General features: G+C 36.5%; 1 protein-coding gene across 4 annotated transcripts in view; it reads right to left on the minus strand.

Annotated features, from left to right (window-relative positions):
• Positions 1 to 27,287, minus strand: part of CENPC (centromere protein C) — a 135,010-nt gene that overhangs the window by 62,192 nt on the left and 45,531 nt on the right. For all 4 annotated transcript variants that reach the window (XM_057726585.1, XM_057726584.1, XM_057726587.1 and 1 more), the window contains 3 exons: positions 18,854 to 19,045; positions 11,224 to 11,482; positions 540 to 683 (listed from right to left, as the gene is read on the minus strand). In XM_057726585.1, coding sequence (XP_057582568.1) covers positions 540 to 683; positions 11,224 to 11,482; positions 18,854 to 19,045 — 595 coding nt within the window. The remainder of the gene's footprint in view (positions 1 to 539; positions 684 to 11,223; positions 11,483 to 18,853; positions 19,046 to 27,287) is intronic.

The following is a 27,287-nucleotide window of genomic DNA, read 5'->3' on the forward strand; positions in this document are numbered from 1 at the left end:
CATCCTCATATATCCACAAACTCTTAGATAATGCCTCTTTCAAAAGGTACAGCCTAATTCTAACACCCCTCTTCTGAGTGTGGTATAGACTTAGTGACTTGTTCCTAGTGAAGAGAATAAAGTGGAAGACTTCAAAGACTAAGTCATTACAAGACACTATGACCTCTGTCATAGTCACATTTTCTCTTGGATCACCTGCTTTGTGGGAAGCCAGCTACCATATTGAATACCCCTAGGGAGAGAGCCACAAGACAAAGAACTGTGGCCTCCAGCCATCTTATAAGTGGATCCTCCAAGTTCTAGTCAAACATTCAAAGAACTGCAGACCAGACAGATATGGTGACTGCTATACTTTATGAAATTCTCTGAGCCAGAACTAGCCAGCTAAGTCTCTCCCAGATTTCCACCCACAGAAACTGTGAAATAATGTTTGCAAGGCACTAACAAAGTTAAAATTAAGCTTTGAGAGTAATTTGTTACACAGCAACGGGTAACAAATACAGTGAGTAAATCCTATTATCCTTAGAACACGTGCATACCTTCCTTCCAAAACTGAAGTTCCAGGCTCTCCAGCATCCAAGTTAGACTCTGCTGGAGTCTTGCATGTGTATCCACTGATCTGAGACTTCTGACGAACATTTTGTGTAGCCATACTATCTTGATTCTTTGAGCTTCCTGTACCTCTATGAAAATGAAAAGTTTGTAATTGTTTACATTTCTTCAAAAAATATTTCTTCCAGAAACATTACACAGGTAGGTAGACAATATAATATTGGCTATAACAAATATCAGACAACCTTGTTTAGGTCCGAAAACTTACAACTAGTCCAGGAAGGAAATTTGATTTCAGAACCTACCAAGAGTTTTAACTTGAAAAATTCTGATAAAAGAAATGGTACAGCCTTGGCCTAACTAAGATAGAAGTGACGATAGATAGGAAGGCACTGGGAGACATTACTTTCAGGCAGCTTATAATGTATACTACACAGTTAATCTATCATGGTCTTTGTTGAAAATCCACAAACAACTGAAATTGGTTTTTTTGATACCTCTACTCAGCCTACTAAGGAACAATAGAGTGCTCAGAGGGACCTACACCCATCTCTTTGGGAGCTGCCAGCTAATTAGCCTACTCGAAATACATGCAAACAAGATACTTTATTCCTAGACTACATAATTCTCTCTTCTCTCTCACATCTCTCTTACAAGTCCTATGTTTCAATTTGTTTCCTGACGCAGTCTACCAGCCTATTATTATCATTTATGAAAAAAGAATCTGTTTGCAACATAACTAACGAGCACACAAACTTCTGAGTATTCTGTGATAGTTTATTTCTGGAGTTTCTAGTCTCCCTCTAGGTCCTACCATCACAGTCAAAAGAAAAAAAAAAGGTTTATTAGTGAATAATATACACAACTGTATGCCAACAAATTAGATAACCTAGATGGAATGCACAAATTCCTAGAAACACACAAATTACCAAAACTGATTTGAGAAAAAATTAAACAATTTCAAAAGACTTATAACAAGAGAATAAATCAATAAGCAAAAACTACCCCAAAAGAAAAGCCCAGGCCCAGATGGTTTCACCATTCAACTCTAGGATCATTCAAAGACTTCATACCAATTCTTAACAAACTCTTCCAAAAAATAAAAGAGCACTAAAGAGGACTTCCCAACTCATTTCATGAAGTCAGTGTTATACTGATATCAAAACTAAAAGACATCACAAGAAAACTACAGGGAAAAAAAAATTAAACAAAAAACCCTCAAAAAAAAAAAGCAACATTTTATCAATAATAAAAACATATATAGCTCACATGATCACCTCAGTAGATGCAAAAAAGAAAAAAAAGCATCTGACAGAAGACATCTTTTCACTATAAAAACATTTGACATGTGGAGAAAAGGGAACTCTCTCACACTGTTGGTGGGAATGTAAGTTGGTACAGCCACTATAGAAAACAGTTTGGAGGTTCCTTAAAAAACTACAAATAGAACTACCATACGATCCAGTAATCCCACTACTGGGCATATACCCTGAGAAAACCATAATCCAAAAATAAACATGTACCGTAATGTTCATTGCAGCACTATTTACAATAGCCAGGACATGGAAGCGATCTAAATGCCTATCAACAAATGAATGGATAAAGAAGATGTGACATATATATATAATGAAATATTACTCAGCTATAAAAAGGAATGAAATGGAGCTATATGTAATGAGGTGGATAGACCTAGAGTCTGTCATACAGAGTGAAGTAAGCCAGAAAGACAAAAACAAATGTTGTATGCTAACTCATACACATGGAATCTAAAAAAAAAAACAAAAATGGTACTGATGAACCCAGTGACAAGACAAGAACAAGGATGCAGATGCAGAGAATGGACTGGAGGACACGGGGTTGGGGTGGCGGTGGGTGAAGGGGAAGCTTGGACAAAGTGAGAGAGTAGCATAGACACATATATACCACCAACTGTAAAATAGATAGCAAGTGGGAAGTTGCTGTATAACAAAGGGAGATCAACTCGATGAAGGGTGATGCCTTAGAGGGCCTGGACGGGGAGAGTGGGGGGGAGTCGTGGGAGGGAGGGGGTATGGGTATATATGTATAAATACAGCTGATTCACTTTGGTGTACCTCATAAGCTGGTACAAGAATGTAAAGCAATTATATTCCAATAAAGAGCTTAAAAAAAAAAAAATCACTTGACAAACTAGGAATAAAAAGGAACTTCCTCAATCTGATAAAAGGACATCTATGAACAGCTAATACATATTGAATGGTGAAAGACTGGATGCTTTCCCCCTAAAATTAAGAACAAGACAAGGAAGTTTGCTATTGCCACTACTACTGAGCATAGTACTAAAGATTTTAGCCAGGGCAATAGTGCAAGAAAAAGAAAGAAAAAGCATCCAGATTGGAAAGGGAGAAGTAAAACTATCACTATTCACAAATGATATGATCTTGTACTTAGAAAGTCCTACAAAATCTACCAAAAAGCTATCAGAACTAATACATGAGTTCAACAAAACTGCAAGATAAAGATCAACATACAAAGATCAATTAAATGTCTACACATTTGCAATGATCAATCCAAAAATAAATTTAAAAAGCAATTCTATTCACAATAGCATCAGAAGGGATATTCAGGAATGAACTTAACCAAAGAAGTGTAAAACGTATTCTGAAAATACTGTTGAGAGAAATTAAAGAAGATCCAATAATAGGAAAAACATCCCTGCCTGTTCATGGATCAAGACACTGTTAAGATAGCAATATTTCTCAAACCAATAGATTCAACGCAATCCATATCAGAATTCTAACTTATATCTTTGCGAAACTGACATACTGATTCTAAAACTTATATGGAATTGCAAGGGATTCAGAATAGCCAAAATCTTCCTGAAAAAGAAACATCACACTTCCTGATTTCAAAACTTACCTCTAAGCAATGGTAATCAAGACAGTGTGGTTCTAGAACAACAACTGATATATAGATAACAGAAAAAAATTGAAAATCCAGAAATAAGCCTATACATCTATGGTCAGCTGATTTTCAAAAATTATGCTAAGTCCATTCAACAAACAGTTATGGGACAACTGGATAGTCACATGCAAAAGAATGAAGTTGGACTCTTCACAGCATATACAAAAATTAACCCAAAATGGATCAAAATTAAATTTAAGGGCTAAAACTACAAAACTCTTAGGAAAAAAATAGGGGGTAAATCTTCATGAACTTGGACTGGGCAAAGGATTCTTAGATATGAATCAAAAGTACAAGCAACAATGGACAAAACAGATAAATGGGACTTTATCAAAATTAAAAATCTTTGTGCTTCAAAGGACACCATCAAGAAAGTGAGACAATCCAAAGAATGAGAGATTCTCAAGTATCATCTATTTGATAAGAGACTTCTATCTAGAATAAAGACTCCATACAATTCAATAAAAAAAAGACAATCCAATTAAAAATCAGGCAAAGGATCAGAGTAAATCTTTCTCTAAAGAAAGGCAAATAGCCAATAAGCACATGAAAAGATGCTCAACATCATTAGTCTTCACAGAAATGAAAATAAAAACCACAATGAAATATCATTTCATACCAACTAGGATAGCTAAAATCAAAAAGTCAGAAAATAACAAATGTTGGCAAGGATGTGGAGACATTGGAAGCCTTAAATACTGCTGGTAGGAACATAAAATGGTGCAGATGCTTTGGAAAACAGTCTTGCAGTTCCTCAAAGAACTAATGTAAACTTACCATATGACTCAGTAATTCCACTTGTACACAAATGTTTATACCAGCATTATTCACAATAGCCAAAAGTAGAAACAACCCAAATGTCCAGCAATGAATGAATGGATAAACAAAACATAATGTAACAAAGTAAAACAACACCCAATCATAAAAAGGAATGAACTACTGATACATGGTACAACATGGATAAAACTTGAAAATATGCAAAAGGAAAGAAGTCAATACAAAAAACCCTCACAGTATATGATTTCACTCATATGAAAGTCCAAGATAGAGAAATCTGTAGGTTAGTGGTTCCTTAGGATTTCTGGGAAGGGGAACAGGGAGAAGATAGCTAAAGGACCCCAATGATGAAAATGTTCTAAAATTGACTATTTTGATGGTTTGCACTTCTCTGAGAATACAATAAAAACCACTGAACTGTACACATTTCATGAATGAACTGTATATGAGTTATACCTCAATAAAGCTGTTAAAAAAATCTAATGTAGTAAGCTCCTGTTCCAAATGGCTTATAGAAATAATATAAAAATTAAACACCAAGGCACATATTAATCAAACTAACAACAATTAAACACAAAGAAAAAATATTAAAAGCAGCAAGAAAAAAGCAACAAACAACATATAAGGGAAAACCCATAAGGATACCAGCTGACCTCTCTACAGAAACTCTGCAGGCCAGAAGGGAATGGCAGGATATACTGAAAGTCCTGAAAGAGAGAAACCTACAGCCAAGAATACTCTACCCAGCAAGAATCTCATTCAGATTTGAGGGAGAAATCAAAAGCTTTCCACACAAGCAAAAGTGAAGAGAATTCAGCCCCACCAAACCAGCCTTACAACAAGTGCTAAAGGAACTCCACTAAGTAGGAAACACAAGAAAAGGAAAACACCTACAAATACAAACCCAAAACAATGAAGAAAATGGTAATTGGAACACACATGTCAATACTCACCTTAAATGTAAATGGATTAAATGCTCCAACCAAAAGACACAGACTGGCTGAATGCATACAAAAACAAGACCCTTCTATATGCTGCCTACAGGAAACCCACTTCAGACCAAGGGATACATATAGACTGAAAGTAAAGGGATGGAAAAAGATATTCCATGCAAATGGAAGTCAAAAGAAAGCTGGAGTAGCAATACTCATATCAGACAAATTAGACTTGAAAGTAAAACTATTAGAAGAGACAAGGAAGGACACTACGTAATGATCAAGGGATCCATTCAAGAAGAACATATCACAATGGTAAATATCTATGCCCCCAACATAGGAGCACCTCAATACACAAGGCAAATGCTCACAGCTATAAAAGGGGACATTGACAGTAACACAGTAATAGTGGGAGACTTGAACATCCGACTTTCATCAATGGACAGATCATCCAAACAGAAAATAAATAAAGACACACAAGCTTTAAATGACACAAACATCTCGACTTAATTGATATTTATAGGACATTCCATCCAAAAACGACAGAATACACTTTCTTCTCAAGTGCACAAGGAACATTTTCCAGGATAGATCACATCTTGGGTCACAAATCAAACCTCGGCAAATTCAAGAAAATTGAAATCATATCAAGCATCTTCTCAGACCACAACGCCATGAGACTAGATATCAATTACAGGAAAAAAACTGCAAAAAATACAAGCACATGGAGGCTAAACAATTCACTCTTAAACAACTAAGAAATCATTAAAGAAATCAAAGAGGAAATCAAAAAATATCTAGAAACAAACGACAACAAAAACACAACGACCCAAAACCTATGGGACACAGCAAAAGCAGTTCCAAGAGGGAAGTTTATAGCAATACAGTCCTACCTTAAGAAACAAGAAAATGATCGAATAAACAACCTAGCCTTACACCTCAAACAATTAGAAAAAGAAGAACAAAGAAACCCCAAAGTGAGCAGAAGGAAAGAAATCATAAGGATCAGAGCAGAAATAAATGAAAAAGAAAGGAAGGAAGCCATAGCAAAAATTAATAAAACTAAAAGCTGGTTCTTTGAGAAGATTAACAAAATTGATAAACCATTAGCCAGACTCATCAAGAAAAAAAGGGAGAAGATGCAAATCAACAGAATTAGAAATGAAAAAGGAGAAGTCACAACGGACACCTCAGAAATACAAAACATCATGAGAGACTACTACAAGCAACTATATGCCAATCAATTGGATAACCTAGAAGAAATGGATACATTCTTAGAAAAATACAATCTTCCAAGACTGATCCAAGAAGAAATAGAAACTATGAACAGACCAATCACAAGTACAGAAATTGAGGCAGTGATTAAAAATCTCCCAACAAACAAAAGCCCAGGACCAGATGGGTTCACAGGCGAATTCTATCAAACATTTCGAGAAGAGTTACACCTATCCTTCTCAAACTCTTCCAAAATATCGCAGAAGGCGGAACACTCACACTCCCATTCTACGAGGCCACCATCACCCTGATATCAAAATCAGGCAAAGGGCTTCCTAGGTGGCGCAGTGGTTAAGAATCTGCCTGCCAATGCAGAGGTCACGGGTTCGATCCCAGCTCCAGGAAGATCCCACATGCCGTGGAGCAACTAAGCCCATGTGCCAAAAAAAAAAAAAAAAAAACCCAGGCAAAGAGGTCACAAAAACAGAAAATTACAGACCAATATCACTGATGAATATAGATGCAAAAATCCTCAACAAAATACTAGCGAACAGAATCCAACAGCACATTAAAAAAATCATACACCATGATCAAGTGGGGTTTATCCCTGGAATGCAAGGATTCTTCAATATACGCAAATCAATCAACGTGACACATCATATCAACAAACTGAAGGATAAAAACCATATGATCATCTCAATAGATGCAGAAAAAGCTTTTGACAAAATTCAACATCCATTTATGATAAAAGCTTTCCAGAAAATGGGCATAGAAGGAAATTACCTCAACATAATAAAAGCCATATGAGAAACCAAAAGCCAACATCGTTCTAAATGGGGAAAAACTGAAAGAATTCCCTCTAAGAACAGGAACAAGACAAGGGTGTCCACTCTCACCATTACTATTCAACATAGTTTTGGAAATTTTAGCCACAGCAATCAGAGAAGAAAAAGAAATCAAAGGAATCCAAATTGGAAAAGAAGAAGTAAAATTGTCACTCTTTGCAGATGACATGATATTATATATAGAAAACCCGAAAGACTCTACCAGAAAACTGCTCGCACTAATTGATGAGTTTAGTAAAGTAGCAGGATACAAAATTAATGCACAGAAATCTCTTGCATTCCTATACACTAACAATGGAAGAGCAGAAAGAGAAATGAAGGAAACTCTCCCATTCACCATTGCAACAAAAAGAATAAAATACCTAGGAATAAACCTGCCTAAGGAGGCAAAAGATCTGTATGCAGAAAACTTTAAGACATTGATGAAAGAAATCAAAGACGACACAAACAGATGGAGGAACATACCATGTTCCTGGATTGGAAGAATCAACATCGTGAAAATGACTGTACTACCCAAATCAATTTACAGATTCAATGCAATCCCGATCAAATTACCAATGGCATTTTTCACAGAACTAGAGCAAGAAATTTTACAATTTGTATGGAAATGCAAAAGACCCCAAATAGCCAAAGCAATCTTGAGAAGGAAAAATGGAGTTGGTGGAATCAGGCTTCCTGATTTCAAATTATACTACAAGGCCATAGTGATCAAGACAGTATGGTACTGGCACAAAAATAGAAAGGAAGACCAATGGAATAGAATAGAGAACTCAGAAGTAAGCCCAAGCACATATGGGCACCTTATCTTTGACAAAGGAGGCACGAGTATACAATGGAAAAAAGACAGCCTCTTCAATAAGTGGTGCTGGGAAAATTGGACAGCAACATGTAAAAGAATGAACTTAGAACACTTCCTAACACCACACACAAAAATAAACTCCAAATGGATCAAAGACCTACATGTAAGGCCAGACACTAGAAAACTCCTAGAGGAAAACACAGGTAGAACACTCTAGGACATTCATCAAAGCAAGATCCTTTTTGACCCACCTCCTAGAATCATGGGAATAAAATCAAGAATAAGTAAATGGGACCTCATGAAACTTAGAAGCTTTTGCACAGCGAAAGAAACCATAAGCAACACTAGACGGCAACCCTCAGAATGGGAAAAAATAGTTGCCTACGAAACAACGGACAAAGGATTAACCTCCAAAACATACAGGCAGCTCATGCAGCTTAATACCAAAAAAGCAAATAGCCCAATCCACAATGGGCGGAAGACCTAAATAGACATTTCTCCAAAGAAGACATACAGATGGCCAACAAACACATGAAAACATGCTCAACATCACTAATCATCAGAGAAATGCAAGTCAAAGCCACAATGAGGTATCACCTCACACCCATCAGAATGGCCATCATCACAAAATCTGGAAACAACAAATGTTGGAGAGGGTGTGGAGAAAAGGGAACTCTCCTGCCCTGCTGGTGGGAATGTAAGTTGGTACAGCCACTATGGAAAACAATTTGGAGGTTCCTTAGAAAACTACAAATAGACCTACCATATGATCCAGTAATCCCACTCCCGGGTATATACCCAGAGAAAACCATAATCCCAAAAGAAACATGTACCGTAATGTTTATTGCAGCACTATTTACAATAGCCAGGACATGGAAGCAACCTAAATGCCCATCAACAAATGAATGGATAAAGATGTGGCATATATATACAATGGAATATTACTCAGCTATAAAAAGGGATGAGATGGAGCTATATGTAATGAGGTGGATAGACCTAGAGTCTGTCATACAGAGTGAAGTAAGTCAGAAAGAGAAAGACAAATATTGTATGCTAACTCACATATACGGAATCTAAAAATGGTACTGATGAACTCAGTGACAAGAACAAGGATGCAGGTGCAGAAAATGGACTGGAGAACTCAAGGTTTGGGAGGGGGCGGGGGGTGAAGGGGAAGCTGAGATGAAGCGAGTAGCACAGACATATATATACTACCAACTGTAAAATAGATAGCCAGTGGGAAGTTGTTGTATAACAAAGAGAGTTCAACTCGAGGATGGAAGATGCCTTAGAGGACTGGGACGGGGAGGGTGGGGGGGACTCGAGGGAGGGTGGAGGGGGGGAGTCAAGGGAGGGATGGAATACGGGGATATGTGTATAAAAGCAGATGATTGAACTTGGTGTACCCCCCCAAAAATAATAAAGAAAAAAAAAGAAAAGAAAAAAAAATTAAGTGCTTACACAAATTTAAAATGTGAGAAATTCACAGATTTCTAAAGGGAAACTGTTTCTTATACTTTAAATGCAGTATGCTTTAAGATTTTTTTTCCTAAAGCCTTTAAGAGGGGAAGAAGGGTGTTAGCTTGTAGTTTAATTAATGACCATAGTTACTAGGTTATAAGAAGCAAAAAAAAATCACTTTTAAACAAGTTAAAATTTTAATATATTACTTATATAAAGACATTCACATAATATTTTTTATTTCTAATCAGGAATACTCTTTAGACAAATTAGATATATTTACATTTTAATGTAATAATGCCTTTTTTTTTTTTTTGGCCTTTCCTAAATACAGAACAGTAATACTGTTAACATACTTTTAAAATCTAAATTATCGCTGAGGTTTCCATGGGAGCCACTGAGTAACCACAAAGATTTACCTTCCCACCCTATGACAAGAATGATCAAAATAATTACATATTTGATCTTTTATGCATAGTAAGTAGCTTAATGACTATACAAGTTAACTAAACAAATGTCTCAAAGATCTTCCTTTCTATGACTCCAAATACCCAACAGGCTTTCTTAAGCAGATACCGTAGCAACAATCAATTCTGGATATTTCTAATAAGTCTAACTACTTCTCACTGTGCATAGGTTATAGTTACTAGCTCAAATTCAGAAACTCAACATAAAAACTCAATTTTTATACCTTAGTATTTCTCTCAACCCATAGCTAAGGCTTATCTGCTTTAAAAAAGTAGTGATTTATTGTTATTAATACATTCAAGTAAAAACAGTCGGACTAATAAAAAGACCTAGCTGTCCAATGACACCCTGTTTATTTAACTTAAGTGTAACCTCCTCATATGTAAAAATAGAGCTAATACCTGTCCCATTGACCTCTCACGATTCTTAGTGAAAATCAAATGATATAAGGAACAAGCTAATATAAATGGAAGTCTGATATAAGACAGAGAGGGCATTATAAATCAGTGGGGGGATATGCACTACTCAATGAACTGTTTAGATAGTCTGCACCATAATGACATACACTAATATATTTTAGAGCACTCTACCATTTATTTCAATATATCCCCAGCACCTGCAGTTTCTCACACATAATATGTATTAAGTACTTTACAAACTAATGAATGAGTGAATGCCATATCAAAAAGCAAAAATGCCTAACAACAATATTTACCTCACTAGGTTATCAGGACTGATGAGAATTCATTGAAAGCATCTAGCGAGTATTTGACACATGATAAGCACTAAAATATGTTAACTATTATCATCTTATGGGAAAAAGAATTAAGACGTATTCCTGATTACTGAAATTAACCTCACTTAAAGGAAACAACTCAAATGATACACTTAAAAATGATTAAGGTGATAAATTTTATGTAATACACTTTTATCACAATTTGGAAAAAGGAAGGGATTGTTAGGCGACAACAATACTTACCATATTAAATTTATCACTCACACCCCATGTGCTACACATTATTCCCCATTTTAATTCAAGGCAACATTCAGAGTACTATTTTGCCTGAGCTGTCACCCAGCTAATGGCAGAGCATGGATTTACTAACAGGTCTGTCAGACTGTAGACTCCTTTATGATAATATTGCCTCTCTATAAATGATTAAATAACATAGACAAATTATTAAATGCTGAACAAAAATAACTACATTGTACATATAAGAGACATTACCCAGAAGGATTAAGGTTTGTCTTCTTAGCCAGATCTGCCTCATTGCTTTCCAATGACTCATTCTGGGAACAACCAGAATCTTTAGCATTTAAAACCTTCTGTGTTCTTGAGCTGCCTTCGTTAGCTCTCTTCTGCCTTTTAAATGGAATGGTTTTTTCCCCAATATTCTTAGATGATTGGTTTTTTTTTTCAGGTTTTTGTCTGCTGTTATGATGCAATGACAATTCATTTCTTATTGCAGAATTGCTAGAAAAAAGACCTAAAGGATTAAACGATAAACTAAGGTTAGTATAATATTTGATTATTTGGCTTACTAAAATACCAACATTATTTATATTTTACATGTAAACACATACACACAGCCCAATCTCATAGGCTATATTTGTTTTCTTTTTTTTAAGATTTTTTTAATGTGGACCATTTTTAAAGTCTTTATTGAATTTGTTATAATATTGCTTCTGTTTTATGTTTTGGTATTTTGGCCAAAAGGCACGTGGGATCTTGGCTACCCGACCAGGGATGGAACCTGCACCCCCTACATTGGAAGGCTAAGTCTTTAACCACTGGACCACCAAGGAAATCCCTCATAATTTATATTTTCTTGTTTTTTTTTCCTTTGCTCTTTTTTTTTTTTTAATTGAAGCATAGTTGATATACTATATTACATAAATTACAGGTGTACAACAATATAGTGATTCACAGTTTTTAAAGGTTATATTCCACTTACAGTTATTATAAAATACTGGCTATATTCCCCATGTTGTACATACATCTTTGTAACTTATTTATACATAATAGTCTGTACTTCTTAATTCCCTAAAACTATAATGCCCCTCACCTCTGCCCTTTCCCCACTGGTAAACATTAGTTTGTTTTCTATGCTTTGAGTCTGCTTCTTTTTTGTTATATTAATTAGTTTGCTGTATTTTTTTTCCACAGTTTTTCCTTTTTTTAATCTTTATTGAAGTATAATTGCTTTACAGTATTGTGTTAAATTTCTGCTGTACAACAAAGTGAATCAGCTATATGTATACATATATCCCCATATTCCCTCCCTCTTGAGCCTCCCTCCCAACCTCCCTATCCCACTCCTTTAGGTCTTCACAAAGCATCAAACTGATCTCCCTGCGCTCTGTAGCAACTTCCCACTAGCCATCTATTTTACATTTGGTAGTGTGTGTATGTCAATGTTACTCTCTCATTACAACTCAGCTTCCCCTCCCCTTCTCCCTGCAGTGTCCTCAAGTCCATTTTCTACATCTGCATCTCTATTCCTGCCCTGCCACTAGGTTCATCAGTACCATTTTTCTAGATTCCATATATATGCATTAGCATACGGTATTTGTTTTCCTCTTTTTGATTTACTTCACTCTGTACGACAGGCTCTAGGTCCATTCACCTCACTACAAAAAGCTCAATTTCATTCTTTTTTATGGCTAACAGTCCATTGTATATATATGTGCCATATCTTCTTTATCCATTCATCTGTCAATGGACATTTAGGTTGCTTCCATGTCCTGGCTATTGTAAATAGTGCTGCAATAAACACTGTGGTACATGCATCTTTTCAAATTATGGTTTTCTCTGGGTATATGCCCAGTAGTGGGATTGCTGGGTCATATGGAAGCTCTACTTTTAGTTTTTTAAGGAACCTCTATACTGTTTTCCATAGTGGCTGTATCAATTTACATTCCCACCAACAGTGCAGGAGGGTTCCCTTTTCTCCGCACCCTCTCCAGCATTTATTGTTTCTAGATTTTTTGATAATGGCCATTCTGACTGGTGTGAGGTGATACCTCATTGTGGTTTTGATTTGTATTTCTCTAATTAGTGATGTTGAGCATATTTCCATGTGTTTCTTGGCAATCTGTATGTCTTCCTTGGAGAAATGTCTATTTAGGTCTTCCACCCATTTGTGGATTGGGTTGTTTTTTGATATTGAGCTGCATGAGCTGCTTGTGTATTTTGGAGATTAATCCTTTGTCAGTTGCTTCATTTACAAATATTTTCTCCCATTCTGAGGGTTGTCTTCTGGTCTTATGGTTTCCTTTGCTGTGCAAAAGCTTTTAAAAGTTTCATTAGGTCCCACTTGTTTACTTTTGTTTTTATTTCCATATTCTGGGAGGTGGGTCACAAAGGATCTTGCTATGGTTTATGTCATAGAGTGTTCTGCCTATGTTTTCCTCTAAGAGTTTTATAGTGTCCAGTCTTACATTTAGGTCTTTAATCCATTCTGAGTTTATTTTTGTGTACGGTGTTAGGTAGTGTTCTAATTTCATTCTTTTATATTTGTTTCCAAGTTAAATTCATAAACTATGCAGCTCTTCAATTTATAGATACACGTACCAAAACTTTTAAACTTATCATGAGCTTCCAAAGCCATCCTCTCTGGCTCTGTCCACTACTCTTCTAGTTATCCTTAAGATCCTGGCATTTGCCCAAGGTCCCAGCTTCATCTTCTGACTTTACGTACTCTTTTTGAGGGACCTATCTATCTGTAACTTTAATTACTATCTACACGCTGATATCTATAATATTCACCTACTACTCCCCCCCAAATCTGTCACTCTGGTTTTATTTCCTATCTTACTGAAAAGTATAACTATCTACCCAGATGCCTAAATCAGAAATCTGAGGCATCCAAGACTCCTACCCCTAACCACAAGCAATCCCTAAATCCTGTAATTCTCTCTTTTAATGCTTCTCAAATTCCCTTCTTTTTTTTTTTTTTTAACATTTATTTATTTATTGGCTGCATTGGGTCTTTGTTGCTGCTTGTGGGCTACTCTTCACTGTGGTCCATGGGCTCCTCATTGCAGTGGCTTCTCTTGTTGCGGAGCACAGGCTCTACGGGTGTGGGCTTCAATAGTTGCAGCACATGGGCTCAATAGTTGTGGCTCACGGGATCTAGAGCACAGGCTCACTAGTTGCGGCACATAGGCTTAGTTGCTCCGAGGCATGTGGGAACCTCCTGGGGCAGGGATTCCCACTGCGCCACCTAGGAAGTGCCTCAAATCCTCTTCTTTCAAGCTCTGCTGTCTGTCATTAGCAGGGACCTTTATCATTTCTTATCTGGATCATTAAAACAGCCTCTTAACTGATCTTTCTCTAGCCTTGCCATTCTTCAATCCACCCTTCACACTGCTTCAAGAATCAAACTTGGAAAACACAAACTGAATCATTACAATCCTGGTTAAACTCTTTTAGGGATTACCTATAGCTTAAGGATCAAGTCCAAATATTTTCAATTCTAATTTGAAATATGATTTCATTAATCATAATTCTCAACACTCTCCTCCAAAGAGACAAACCAACAACAACAAAAAAAGGCAGCAGGACTGAACTATTCACATTTTTCCAAAGCACTGATCTTAAAAACTAGTCCCTAGACCAGTAGATCAGCATCACCTGGAAATTTGTTTGAAATGCAAATTCTCAGGCCTTACCTCAGACCTACTAACTCAAAACTTTCAGAGTAGGGTCCTGTAATTTGTGTTCTAACAACTCCTCCAGATAATTCTGATGAAACAGTTTTTAAAAGGTCAAGCTTTCAACTCCAAAGCTCTACATAAGCTACTGCTGCCTGAAACACTCCATCCTTTTTCCTCACCACAACCAATCACTTAGCTTACTCCTAATCCAATCTTCAGGAAGCCTTCTCTAATTACCAAGGCTAAATTAGGTAGCTCTTTCTCAATCCTTTGACAATGTTTATCATACATCTGATTGTTTACTTATCACTCTCTTCCAGCAGACCAGCAATCCTTAAGGTCAAAACTGATGTTTTACCTATCTTTATATTCCTAATGCCTAACAACAGGGGCAGGCAGAATTGTGGTGAAAGCAAGAGTAGCCCAGGGTGGGAAAAAAATTTTTCCTGGTTTTATTGATATATAATTGACATTGTACAAGTTTAAGATGTAAAATGCAATAATTTGATATACGTATATATTGCAAAATGACTATCAGAGAGTACATCTTAAAAGTTCTCATAAGGAAAAAATAAAAATTCTAACTAGGGTGGAAAATTTAAGAAGGTGTTTACTCCAAGTCACTCACACAACCCTAAGACCAAGTGTCTCCTTAAATTTCCCATTCTAGGTTGCTATTTTGCCTCACCTAGTCCTAGCCCAGCCTAACACCATTCCTGCCTCACAGTGAGAACTCAATAAATATTTCTTGATATATATGAAAATGCAGCAGGGTCACATGTGCACTACAGGCAGTAGATCAAGAGTCAAGAAATCTGGGTTCTATTATTTTCCAATTCTAGCACAAAGGTCTATGACCTTAGGGGGAACTTATGTTGCTTTTCTATGCTTCAAACTTAGTTTCTTCTTCCATCAGAGGAAGGAATTTGGACCAGGTGATCTTGTAAGCATTCCCCCACTTCTGTGACTCCCTACTTGATCAGCAACCTAACATGTCTCAGGACTGATACATTTCAGGTCTTTTTTGGTAAATTTTGGAGTTCTAGCATATTTATCCAAGCTCTGTAAGATTTTTATTAATCCATATATTTACACATTCATTTACCAGAGTAGTTTCCAGCAACGTGCTACAAAAAGATGAGTTCGCCACAGCAGTTAACAACAGTAATTAACATTTTAATACTAAGCATATGCCATTTAATACTTATAACAACTTAATGAGGTAGAAGTATTGGTAATCACATTTTACAGATGAGAAACTGAATAGAGCATTCACTATACAAAGTGGAGGAATCATAATTTGAAGTTAGATCTAACTCAAGAATCCAGGAAGAGCTGCAACAGAATAAACATTTCTTACTGGATTACAATTCAATAATTCGTAGCAAAAAGACCTCACAGACACAGTGCCACATATGTACTAGTTTCTCACTTACTGATCTAAATACCCTAGTCGACAGTATTTGCATATATAAATGTTACCTTACCATATACCAATCTTTCCATGATCACCTCCTTTAAAAACTACTTCCAAAACAATAAATAGTTCATATTATGCAGAAAGGAGTCAGCATAGCAGTCCTAAGAGCGTGATCCTCTGAAAGGCTTGCTTGCAAAGTTAGCCCTTGGGTAGCATGTAGGCACTTGAATTTCAGGAGAGTTTCCATCATTTCATAACTTGTAACTGTGGTTTAGTGTGCCTAAGCTGCTTGTGGTTTAGGTTTTTGACGAATACTTGCTTTCCTTCAGGGAGTCTGGAATTTTAGTACATGCTAGGCAAAGGGTGCCTAGGTGACCATCACAATAAAAATCTTGGGCACTAAATCTCTAATGAACTTCCTTGATAAACATTTTACACACTTGGTCAAAACCAACTGCTACACAGGGAGATCAGCTCGATGCTTTGTGACAACCTAGAGGGGTGGGATGGGGATGGTGGGAGGGAGGCTCAAGAGGGAGGGGATATGGGGATGTATGTATACTTATAGTTGGTTCACTTTGCTGTACAGCAGAAACTAGCACAACATTGTAAAGCAATTATACTCCAATAAAGATGAAAAAAACCCAAAAAACAAACAAAAAAAACAACTCATTGCTAGAGGAACTAAGTGCCTCCTGCATGAATCCACTTGGAGAAGACTCTTGGAAGCTTGCACACAATTTCCTTCAGACTTTGCCCATGTAACTTTCCTATTTTGCTTTGTATCCTTTCACTATAAGGTAACTTCAAACTTCCATTATCACTTTCCCACTTCGATTCTACTTTATGACCCTGCTTACTATTCCACTGAGAAAACAAAAATGTTCAGAAGAGTACGTCTTCACCGTGTGGCTGAACAATGATGCCTCCATTCTGCCACCTCCATCTTAGTCCCACAGTCCTACCCCAACAACCTCCATGTTGCCAAAATCATACTGTCAATTCTTAGCTCTCATCTAATTCAGGCCATGAGGAGTATTTAAAATAGTTTACCACCCAATCCTTAAAATGCTTTCATTACTTCACTTCCATAACCCTAAGTTCTCCTCCTTCTCCTTTAATCTCACTAACTGCTCTTTTTCAGTCCTTTTAATAGATCTTCCTTTCTCTTCCCTACTCCTAACACTGGACTCTCCCAGGACCAAATTACTGGCTTGCTTTCTTCTCCAAGTATAGTCTGTTACTAGGTGAGTTCAAGTAGTCCCAAAGTTTTAATGATCACCTCTATACTGATAACTCCCTAATTATATGTCCTCCCAGATCTTTCCCCCTAAACTTTAGACTCATGTTATCAGGCTATCTCCTCAATATATCTACTTTGTTATCTAATTAACATATTACAACCTGAAATCTTGATATCCTTCCCAAATCTGCTTCTCGCATAACTTTCCTCACCTCAGCAAACAGGAGATCCATTCTTCCACTTGTTTAGGCAAAAAAATCTGAATCATCCTAGATACCAGCTCTCACTCCAATTCATCACTGCTTTCTGTTAGTACCTTCAAAAATATTCCAAATTGGACTTCCTAGGTGGCGCAGTGGGTAAGAATCCACCTGCCAATGCAGGGGACACGGGTTCGATTCCTGCCCCAGGAAGATACCACATGCCGCGGAGCAACTAAGCCCGTGTGCCACAACTACTGAACCTGCGCTCTAGAGCCCGTGAGCCACAACTATTGAGCCCATGTGCCGCAACTACTGAAGCCCACGTGACTAAAGCCCATGCTCTGCAATGAGAGGCTACTGCAATGAGAAGCCCGCACACCACAATGAAGAGTAGCCCCCACTCAACGCAACTAGAGAAAGCCCATGTGCAGCAATGAAGACCGAACACAGCCAACTAAATAATAAATAAAATAAATTTATATTAAAAAATTCAAATCTCTTAAAAAAAAAAAAAATCCCAAATCCAACCATTTCCATTCTCTTCCCTCCAACCGTCTCCTAACTACTCTCCATGCTTGCATTTTTGCCCAGTCCTAGTTCCCTCCCTACGTTGCAGTAAAAAATAATCCTTTTAAAAGATAAGTCAATCAGCTCACTTTATTCCTTAAAATTGTCCAGCAGCTTCCCAATACACTTTGTCTAAACTCTTTATCACAGCCTGCTTCTCTGACTTCATCTGCCCTGGCTTACTCTCTCCTTCAGCCATAATGACTTTCTGACATTCCTTAAGCTTGCCAAGCACGGTCCATCAGTACTTTTATTATACTAATACTGTTCCCTTGGTCTGGAATGCTCCACACTAAATTATTTACATGGCTCCTTCCTTCACTTTATTCATGTATGTTCTCTGAAAGATCCTAATCAACTCTCCTTGCTACCTTTTATAAAAACAGTATTCTGCTCCATTCTCCTCACTACTCCCAGCTCTGACATTTACTTCCCAACTCTAATCTTTACATGCCTTATTTTTTTCAATTACCTATCACTGAATGAATTACATACCTATATTGTTGGTCTTCCTCCAGCAAAATGTAAGTCCTATAAAAGCAGTTACTTTTCATTTTTGGTTTTATTTTTCCACAGCTGTATCCCTATATCTACAATACTGTATATGATAAAGCCTCATGAATATCTTTATAATTAAATGATTTAATATTTCTATTGATGGTACAAATTAATTTTTTCCTTATGAGATTTTTATTAAGAGAACGGGAATATAAATCAAACATAGAGCCTCATATAGAATGAACATAATTTAAATAAAAATACTTACTCTGCTCTGATTTTACCACCCACCAATTAGATGGACGTCTGGAAATTCTTCGACTTCTTGTGACAGTTGAAGTCAATTCTTCAGGTACAATTTTGTTCTTCTTGGACCCCTCTGAATAATGCTTCTTTTTGCATTCCTTATCTTTTTTCTGACTCTCTGTCTGAGGAACATTGGTACTACCCTTCTTGCTTCCTAAAAAAAAGAACAAAAACAATTCAAAATCTACTGAATCAAAGAATACTCAGAAAATCAGAGCAGACTAAAAAAAAAAAAACAATTCTCAATTATAGGAACTTCTTAAATTTATCGTGTGGGCTTCTTTTCATCACTATTTTTTAAAAGTCACACGTTCTCAATAAAATTTACAACTTTCTGTCAGCTAAATGCAAACTTTTCACATTGCTTCATAACTAATATGTACTCGAGTCAAAAAAAAAAAGGGAAAAAGAAAAAGTATACTCTGAGAAGGAAAAATGAAACATATTACTCTTTCTACTACTTACTAATGTCCCATGTAAAAAAAGGTTAACTACTGCTTTTCTGTTTTAAAATAACTCACGATTTTTGCCAATCTAATTTATGGAAGAGAATATTTAAGGAAGTTTTGAATAAAGATATCTCTCCTAAATGAAGGAAGAAAGTTTGTTTCTCTGAACAGAATTTAAAGAGGAAGAAGAATTTTAACAACAATGAATGTGGCAAGCAACAAAAAGCTAATGAAAAGGTTTGGCATCAATAGTAATTTCATTTTATTACAAAGGCAGGTAGACAAGAAAAGATCTCAGAAAAGAGACAGATAAATTCTAGTTTTGTTTTTGAGACTGCCAACCAGGAAGAAGGGGAAATTAGAGAAATACAGGCTATTTCAATACAAATACTGCATCTAAAAGGTCTACAACCACCAAAATGAGTTTAACAATAGAAAATTTCTTTTTCAGAAAGAGAATTAAAACATTAGATGTTAGCAGATGCAATGAAAAATTTTCTAGACCAAAGAGTAAATCAAGAAACCAGCATTTTTAAGTTTCTGACACAAAGATTTGTATGAGACCCAAAGAAGGAATTAAAATTATATCAAGTAGGAAATTCAGAGTAAATAAACTGCATAAAACTGCATAAGACTAGGGGGAGTGGCCAAGATGGTGGAGTAGGAAGACCCTGAGCTCACCTCCTCCCACAGGCACACTAAAATTACAACTATTTACAGAGCAACTATCAATGAGAACAATGTGAAGGCTAGCAGAAAAGACCTTCTACAACAAAACATATAAAGAAGGAATCACAAAAGCACAGGTAGGAGGGGCAGAGATAAGGGACAGTCAAGACCCAGGGTGGGCAACCTACAAACAGGAGGATAATCACAATTGCATGGTTCTCTCCAGGCAGCCACAGGTCTGAGCCCCACATTAACCTCCCCTGCCTAGGGTTCCTGTACCAGGATGACAAGCCCCCCCAAACATCTGGCTTTGAAGGCCTGTGAGGATTACTTTCATGAGAATCAGAGGGTTATAGGAAATACAGACTGCACTCTTAATAGAAAAAGGCATTGTAATTAAAACGGCAAACTCTCAAACACTCCAAGGCCCAGAGCAGAAGCAGTAATTTGAAAGAGGCCTGGGTCAGAACCACCTGCTGATCTTGGAGACCCTCCCAGAGAGGCAGGAGGCAACTGGAGCTCACCGTGGGGACACACACACTGGTTGCAGTCATTTTGGGGAGCCTGTTCTACCACAAGGACTCTGCTGCCGGCAAGCATGATTTTGGAACCCTCTTTCTAGCTTATTAGTGCCAGAACCCAGATCCACCCACCAGCCAGTCAGCACCAGTCCTGGGACGCCCCAGGACAAGAAGCTAGCCTAGTGGGGACCCAGCCCTACCCATCAGTGGGCCAGCACTATCCCCTGGACCCCTGGGACGCCACAGCAAACCACCAGGACTCAGCCCTTCTCATCATCAGGCTGACACCAGCTCCAGGAATCCCAGGGCCCTGCAGTCAGATATTCCAGGACCCAGTTCTGTCCACCAGTGAATTTACACCAGCTCCAAGACACACTGGGCCCCACAGTCACCCATGTCAGGAACAGGTCCTGCCCACTAGCAGGCAACATCAACCCCAGGAACCAATACCGCCCCCTCCCTGCCCTGCTGCCGCCCACAGCCCCACACACCAGCAGGCCAACACTAGCTCCAGGACTCCCAGTGCCACATCCAGCCACTCCAGGACATGGCTCTGCCCACCTCCACCAGCAGCCTCCACACCATGCAGGGCCAGAAAACCAACCAGACAGGGGGCAAAGCCTGCCTACCAGTGTACCCAGAATAGTCAACTTGCCACAACTGAAGGGCCAACTCAGCACACAGACTGCACCCCTAGAACATACAGCTTTGACGACCAGAGGGCAGGACACTGCTGGGCACCACCAGATATCTTATATAGAAGGCCACTTCTCCAAGATTGGAAATGTAACCAACCTACCAAACACATAGAAATAAAAAGAGAATTAGGCAAAATGAGGTGACAGAGGAATATGTTCCAAACAAATAAACAAGATAAAACCCTAGAAGAACTAAGTGAAAGTGGAGTTAAGCAATCTACCCAATAAGAAGTTCAAGATAATGATCTCAATAAAGATGCTCAAAGAACTAGGGAGAATGGATGAACAGAGTGAGAAATTAGAAGTTTCTAACAAAGACTTAGAAAATATAAAGAAGAACCAAACAGAGCTGAAGAACACAATAACTAAAATTAAAAATAAAGTAGTAGGAATCAACAGCAGATTAGATGCTACAGAGGAACAGATCAGTGAAGTGGAAGACAGAGTTGTGGAAATCATTCAAACTGATCAGAAAAAAAGAAAAAAGAAAAAGTAATGAGGACAGTTTAAGAGATCTGTGGGACAACAACATCAAGCATACTACCATCCACATTATAAGAGCCCCAGAAGAGAGAGAAGAAGGGCAGAAAACATATTTGAAGACATAATAACTGAAAAGTTCCCTAATGAGGGAAAAGAAACAAACAGATCCAGGAAGCACAGAGAGTCCCAAATAAGATCAATCCAAAGAGGACCACAATAACACACACTGAAATTAAAATGGCATATGAACCAACAATCCCACTCCTGGGCATATACCGAGACAAAACTATAATTAGAAAAGACACATGCACCCTTATGTTCACAGCAGCACTATTTACAATAGCCAAGACATGGAAACAACCTAAATGTTTATTGACAGATGAATGGATAAAGATATATATATATATATATATATATATATATATATATATATATGACATCTTTTCCATATATATATACACGTATGGAAAAGAAAACTACTCAGCCATAAAAAATAATGAAATAATGCCATTTGCAGCAACATGGATGGACCTAGAGATTATCATACTAAGCAAAGTCAAAAAGAGAAAGACAAATACCATATGATATCACTTCTATGTGAATCTATAAAACTACACAAATGAACATATCTCTGAAACAGAAACAGACTCACAGACAGAGAAAAGACTCGTGGCTGCTAAGGGGGGAGGGGGAGTGAGGAGAGAAGGACTGGGAGTTTGGGATTAGCAGATATAAACTACTATATATAGAATGGATAAAAACACAGGGTCCTACTGTATGGCACAGGGAACTATATTCAATATCCTGTGATAAACCATAATGGAAAAGAATATGACAAAGAATGTACGCATATGTATAACTGAGTCACTTTGCTGTACAGCAGAAATTAGCACAACATTGTAAATCAACTATTCTTCAATAAAAATTTTTTTAAATAAGTTAAAGTGGCAAGAAAAAAAAAGATACAAACAGAATATTAAGAGCAGCAAGGGAAAAGCAACTAGTTACATACAAGGGAACTTCCATAAGGCTATAGGCTGACTTTTCAGCAGAAATTCTGCAGGCCAGAGGGAGGCCACAATACATTTAAAGTGACAAAGGGAAAAAAACCTACAAACAAGACTCCATCCAGCAAAGCTATCATTCAAATTTGAAAGAGAGATCAAAAGTTTTATAGACAAGCAAACTCTAAAAGAGTTCGGCACCATAAAACCAGGTTTATAAAAAGCGTTAAAGGGACTTTAAGTAGAAAAGACTGCAACTAGGAATATAAAAACTATGAAAGGAAAAATCTCATTGGGAAAGGAAAATATACAGTAAAGGTAGTAAACGAACCACTTATAAACTTAGCAGAAAAGCTAAAAGACAAAAGTAGTAAGTTGTCTATATCCACAACAAGTAGTTAAGGGATAAATAAAACATTATGTATATATGATGTTAAAAAGTTTTAAATATGGTAAATGGGGGGTTAAAAATGCAGGGTTGTTAAAATGCATTCAAATTTAAGAGATCAGCAACTTAAAATAATCATATAATATATACAGATTGTTATATATAAACGTAATGTTAATCACAAGCCAAAAAGCCATAATAGATACATACATAAAAAAAGAACCCAAATGTAACTAAAAACACTAAAGTAAGACATCAAATCACAAAGGGAGTAAAAGAAACAAGAAATAACTACAAAACAATTAACAAAATGGCAATAAATAAATACCTATTAATAATTACTTTAAATGTAAACAGACTAAATGCTGCAATCAAAAGAAGTAAGAGTGACTGAAAAATAAGACCCATATAGATGCTACCTACAAGAGACTCACTTCAGATGTAAAGACATGCATAGACTGAAAGCAAGGGAATGGAAAAAGGTATTCCATACAAATCAAAAGGAAGCTGGGGTAGCAATACTTATTTCAGACAAAATAGACTTTAAAACAAAAACTCCAACAAGAAACAAAGAAGGACATTACATAATGATTAAGCGATCAATCCAAGGAGAAGATATAACAATTGTAAATATATATGCATACAATATTGGAGCACTTAAATATATAAAGCAAATATTAACAGATATAAAGGGAGAAACTGACAGTAACAGTAATAGTAGGGAACTTTACACCCCACTTAACATCAATGGACAGATCACCCAGACAGAAAATCAACAAAAAAATACTGGCCTTAAATGACACATTAGCTCAGATGGACCTAAAAGATATACAGAGAACATTCCATCCAAAAGCAGCAAAAACATCCTTTTTGCATATACATGGAATATTTTGCAGCATGAATCACGCGGTAGGCCATAAAACAAGTCTCAGTAAACTTAAGACTGTAATCACATTAAGCATCATTTCTGACCACAATGCTATGAGACTAGAAATCAAGTATAAAAACACAAACATGTGGAGGGGATACAGAAGGAAAGAAAGAGGGGAGGGAAATTAAGAGTTACAAAGTTTCAGTTGCAAATAAATGAGCCATGTGTATGAAACATAAGGTGTTGGAATATACTCAATAACTATGTAACATCTTTGTATGGTGACAGGTCTTCACTAGACTTGTCATGGGCAATCAGCTTGAAATGTATAGAAATACTGAATCACTATGTTGTGTGACAAGAACTAATATAGTGGTGTAGGCAATTATATTTCAAAAACAAATAATCTCATAGAAAAAGAGATTAGATTTGTGGTTATCAGAGGTTGGGAAGGGTGGAAGAGGAATTTTATGACAGCAGTCAAAAGGTACAAACTTCCAATTACAGGAGAAGTAATTACTAGGAATGTAATGTACAACATGATAAATATAATTAACACTGCTGTACATTATGTATGACAGTTGTTAAGAGTAAATCCAAAGAGTTCTCATCACAAGGAAAATATTTTTTTTCTACTTCCTTAATTCTGTATTTATATGAGATAATAGATGTTCACTAAACTTACTCTGGTAATCATTTCATGATGTATGTAAGTGAAATCATGCTGTATACCTTAACCTTATACAGTGTCGTATTGTCAATTATATCTCAATAAAACTGGAAGAAAAAAACAAAAAGCAAACAGAAAATAGTACATAAGACCCACAGAGCAGGCATTATATATAACCACATAATTAAGTACTAAATTATACAGAATAAAAAGAAGAAATGACAGCATAATAAGGGTTGAAATCTGGAAACACAAGACTAGAGCTATCACTAAGAAGGTAAATTCAGGGAAATAATTCAGATACAGATGATATCTAATGCAAAGAAAAAAATGTTCTCAAGGTATGAATGTAAAGGAAGAACAGAAGGAAAACTATGAAACTTGAGGAATATAGAGAAAGTCACCAAAATTTATAGATGAAATGAGAAAAAGTAATCAATAAAGAAGATATAGACAGAAAACAAAGAACATGAAGAACCAGAATATTACAATATCAGAAGTAGCTAGTGCTTAATTAGGCTAGAATGAAAACTGCACCTTAGTCATCTGTATTACCTACAGCATATAACATTGTTTAGTACACAGGCTCTCAATAAATAGGCATCAAAATAATGAATTTAGGTTGAAGCCTATATTTCACTAGACAATGATACTGGCAAAACTGCTACCCAGCATGAGCTATTTTAGGTACTGTCTAAATTTTGACACTCAAAATGTGGCTCACAAACCACCTATACCAGCATCACCTGGGATAGATTGTTTAGAAATACAGAATCTTGGGTCCCACCTCAGACCTACTAAATCAGTTTATTAATCAGTATTTTAACAAGACCCTCACTGAAATCAAAAGCACATGCAAATATGAAAAGCACTGTTCCAGGTGCTTTAGTCATTCTCCCAGTTAAATTTGATTGGGGAGTAGAGGGACAGAGGACAAAATGAGCCAAATTCTGTCATAAACCCTTAGTGCAGTATCACTGTCTGATTCTATCTTGAGAATAAGTTTCAGGATGTGGCAATATGTTAAATTTGGCATAAGAGAACTGATGCATGCTGATAAAAGAGAACTGACTCATGCTTATAAAAGAGTAAAAGAAGAATACTCGTCTTAATTATACTGAACCAGGCACAAAAATTTTGATTAAAAAAGAATCTACTTTACCAACATTGTACTTGATAATAGTGTTAACCAATACTTTTGAAGTGATAAAAATGGGAGACATTAGAAGAGTTACCACAAAGTAAACCTTGTCAGTAAATAAGATCTTTTAGGGAGTAGATATAGAAAATAACAGAGTCAATTTACAAAACACTAAAGCAAGAATGAGAACTTTCAACAAGTTTGCCACTGATTAGTAGTTTAACAAATTATTTGTACAATAGCAAGAATCCTCACTGATGAGCATCATTTTCCAGCCCCTGGATCTTCACCCTCATCTCTCTTCTCCAGCTCCTTTTCTTATATTTTTTCCCTTCTTGTTCTTCCCTTATGTTTCTCAAAAATATTCTCAGGAACTGCTCTAACAAATGAGAGGTGCTCATGATGACAGAGTTTATTGTTCATGTTCATGAATCAACTCAAAAAGACAAACAATGATTTAAAGCAAAAGAATCTGAGAGGAAAATGCTATCAAAGATTTATTCAGACAGTGACACAGGGAAAAAAATCACACAAAGTTAAAAACAAATGAATTACAAACATCATTTCAGAATCCAGTTCCAGATAAGAAAAGGTTAGAAAATGAATGGCAGTGAATTTAGAAAACTAATAAAAAGGAACATATACAGAAGATAAAGCTGACACATGAAACAGCTGGCAACGTGAAGAGAGGTGACTTAGAACTGAGTGGACATATGTCATAAGCAGGGAAATAGCTACAAAAAGAGGTGACTACTGTAGAAAATTTTTCATATTTACATGTTCGGGAAAAGGATTCTGAAGGTGGGGCATGTTTAAATAAACACACCAAAACAGAGTATTCATCCCAAATAGAGTAATACTTCTGTCACTGTTGATAATACATTCCAGTGACCCACAGAAATGCTACGGCTAAGATCTGGGGACTATTTTAGAAATAGGATAGATGTAGTCCCTATTCTCATGGAACTTTCAGTCCAGACTCTAGAATACAAGATATATTCAGCAAGTAATTATTTGTTTGAAAATGAAGAGTGCTATTAAAGCAGATGCTGGAACATACCAGGTTGAGAGATAATAATCAAAGAAAGTGATATTTAAACTGAGTACAAAGCTTGGTAAGGAACCTAGAGTACATTTAGGGAAAATTTTCTAAGTAAAAGGAAGAGCATATTAAAAAGCCCACAAGTGAGAAAGTGGTCTGTTCAAGGAACTGGAAAAATTTCACTATCAAGTAACCCAGGAGATGAATCTGGACAGGAAGAGAAAAGTGAGAAGGTATGTGCATAAACTGCTACAATAATCTAAGGAATATATCACTCTAGCTTGGCTAAAGGGAGTAGCAGGAGGCATGAAGAGAAATGATAGATTTGAAAGCTAATTAAGAAGAAGTCAAAAGACTTACTGACTTTAAATGGTTTGCTAGGTAAAGAAAACCGAAGTTAAAGATGAATCAGATTTCTTTCTTGAGCTAATAGATTTATCATGGCTCCACTTATGAAGAT

The sequence above is a fragment of the Hippopotamus amphibius genome, chromosome 3, assembly GCF_030028045.1.
Source record: "Hippopotamus amphibius kiboko isolate mHipAmp2 chromosome 3, mHipAmp2.hap2, whole genome shotgun sequence".
NCBI classification, from domain to species: Eukaryota; Metazoa; Chordata; class Mammalia; order Artiodactyla; family Hippopotamidae; genus Hippopotamus; species Hippopotamus amphibius.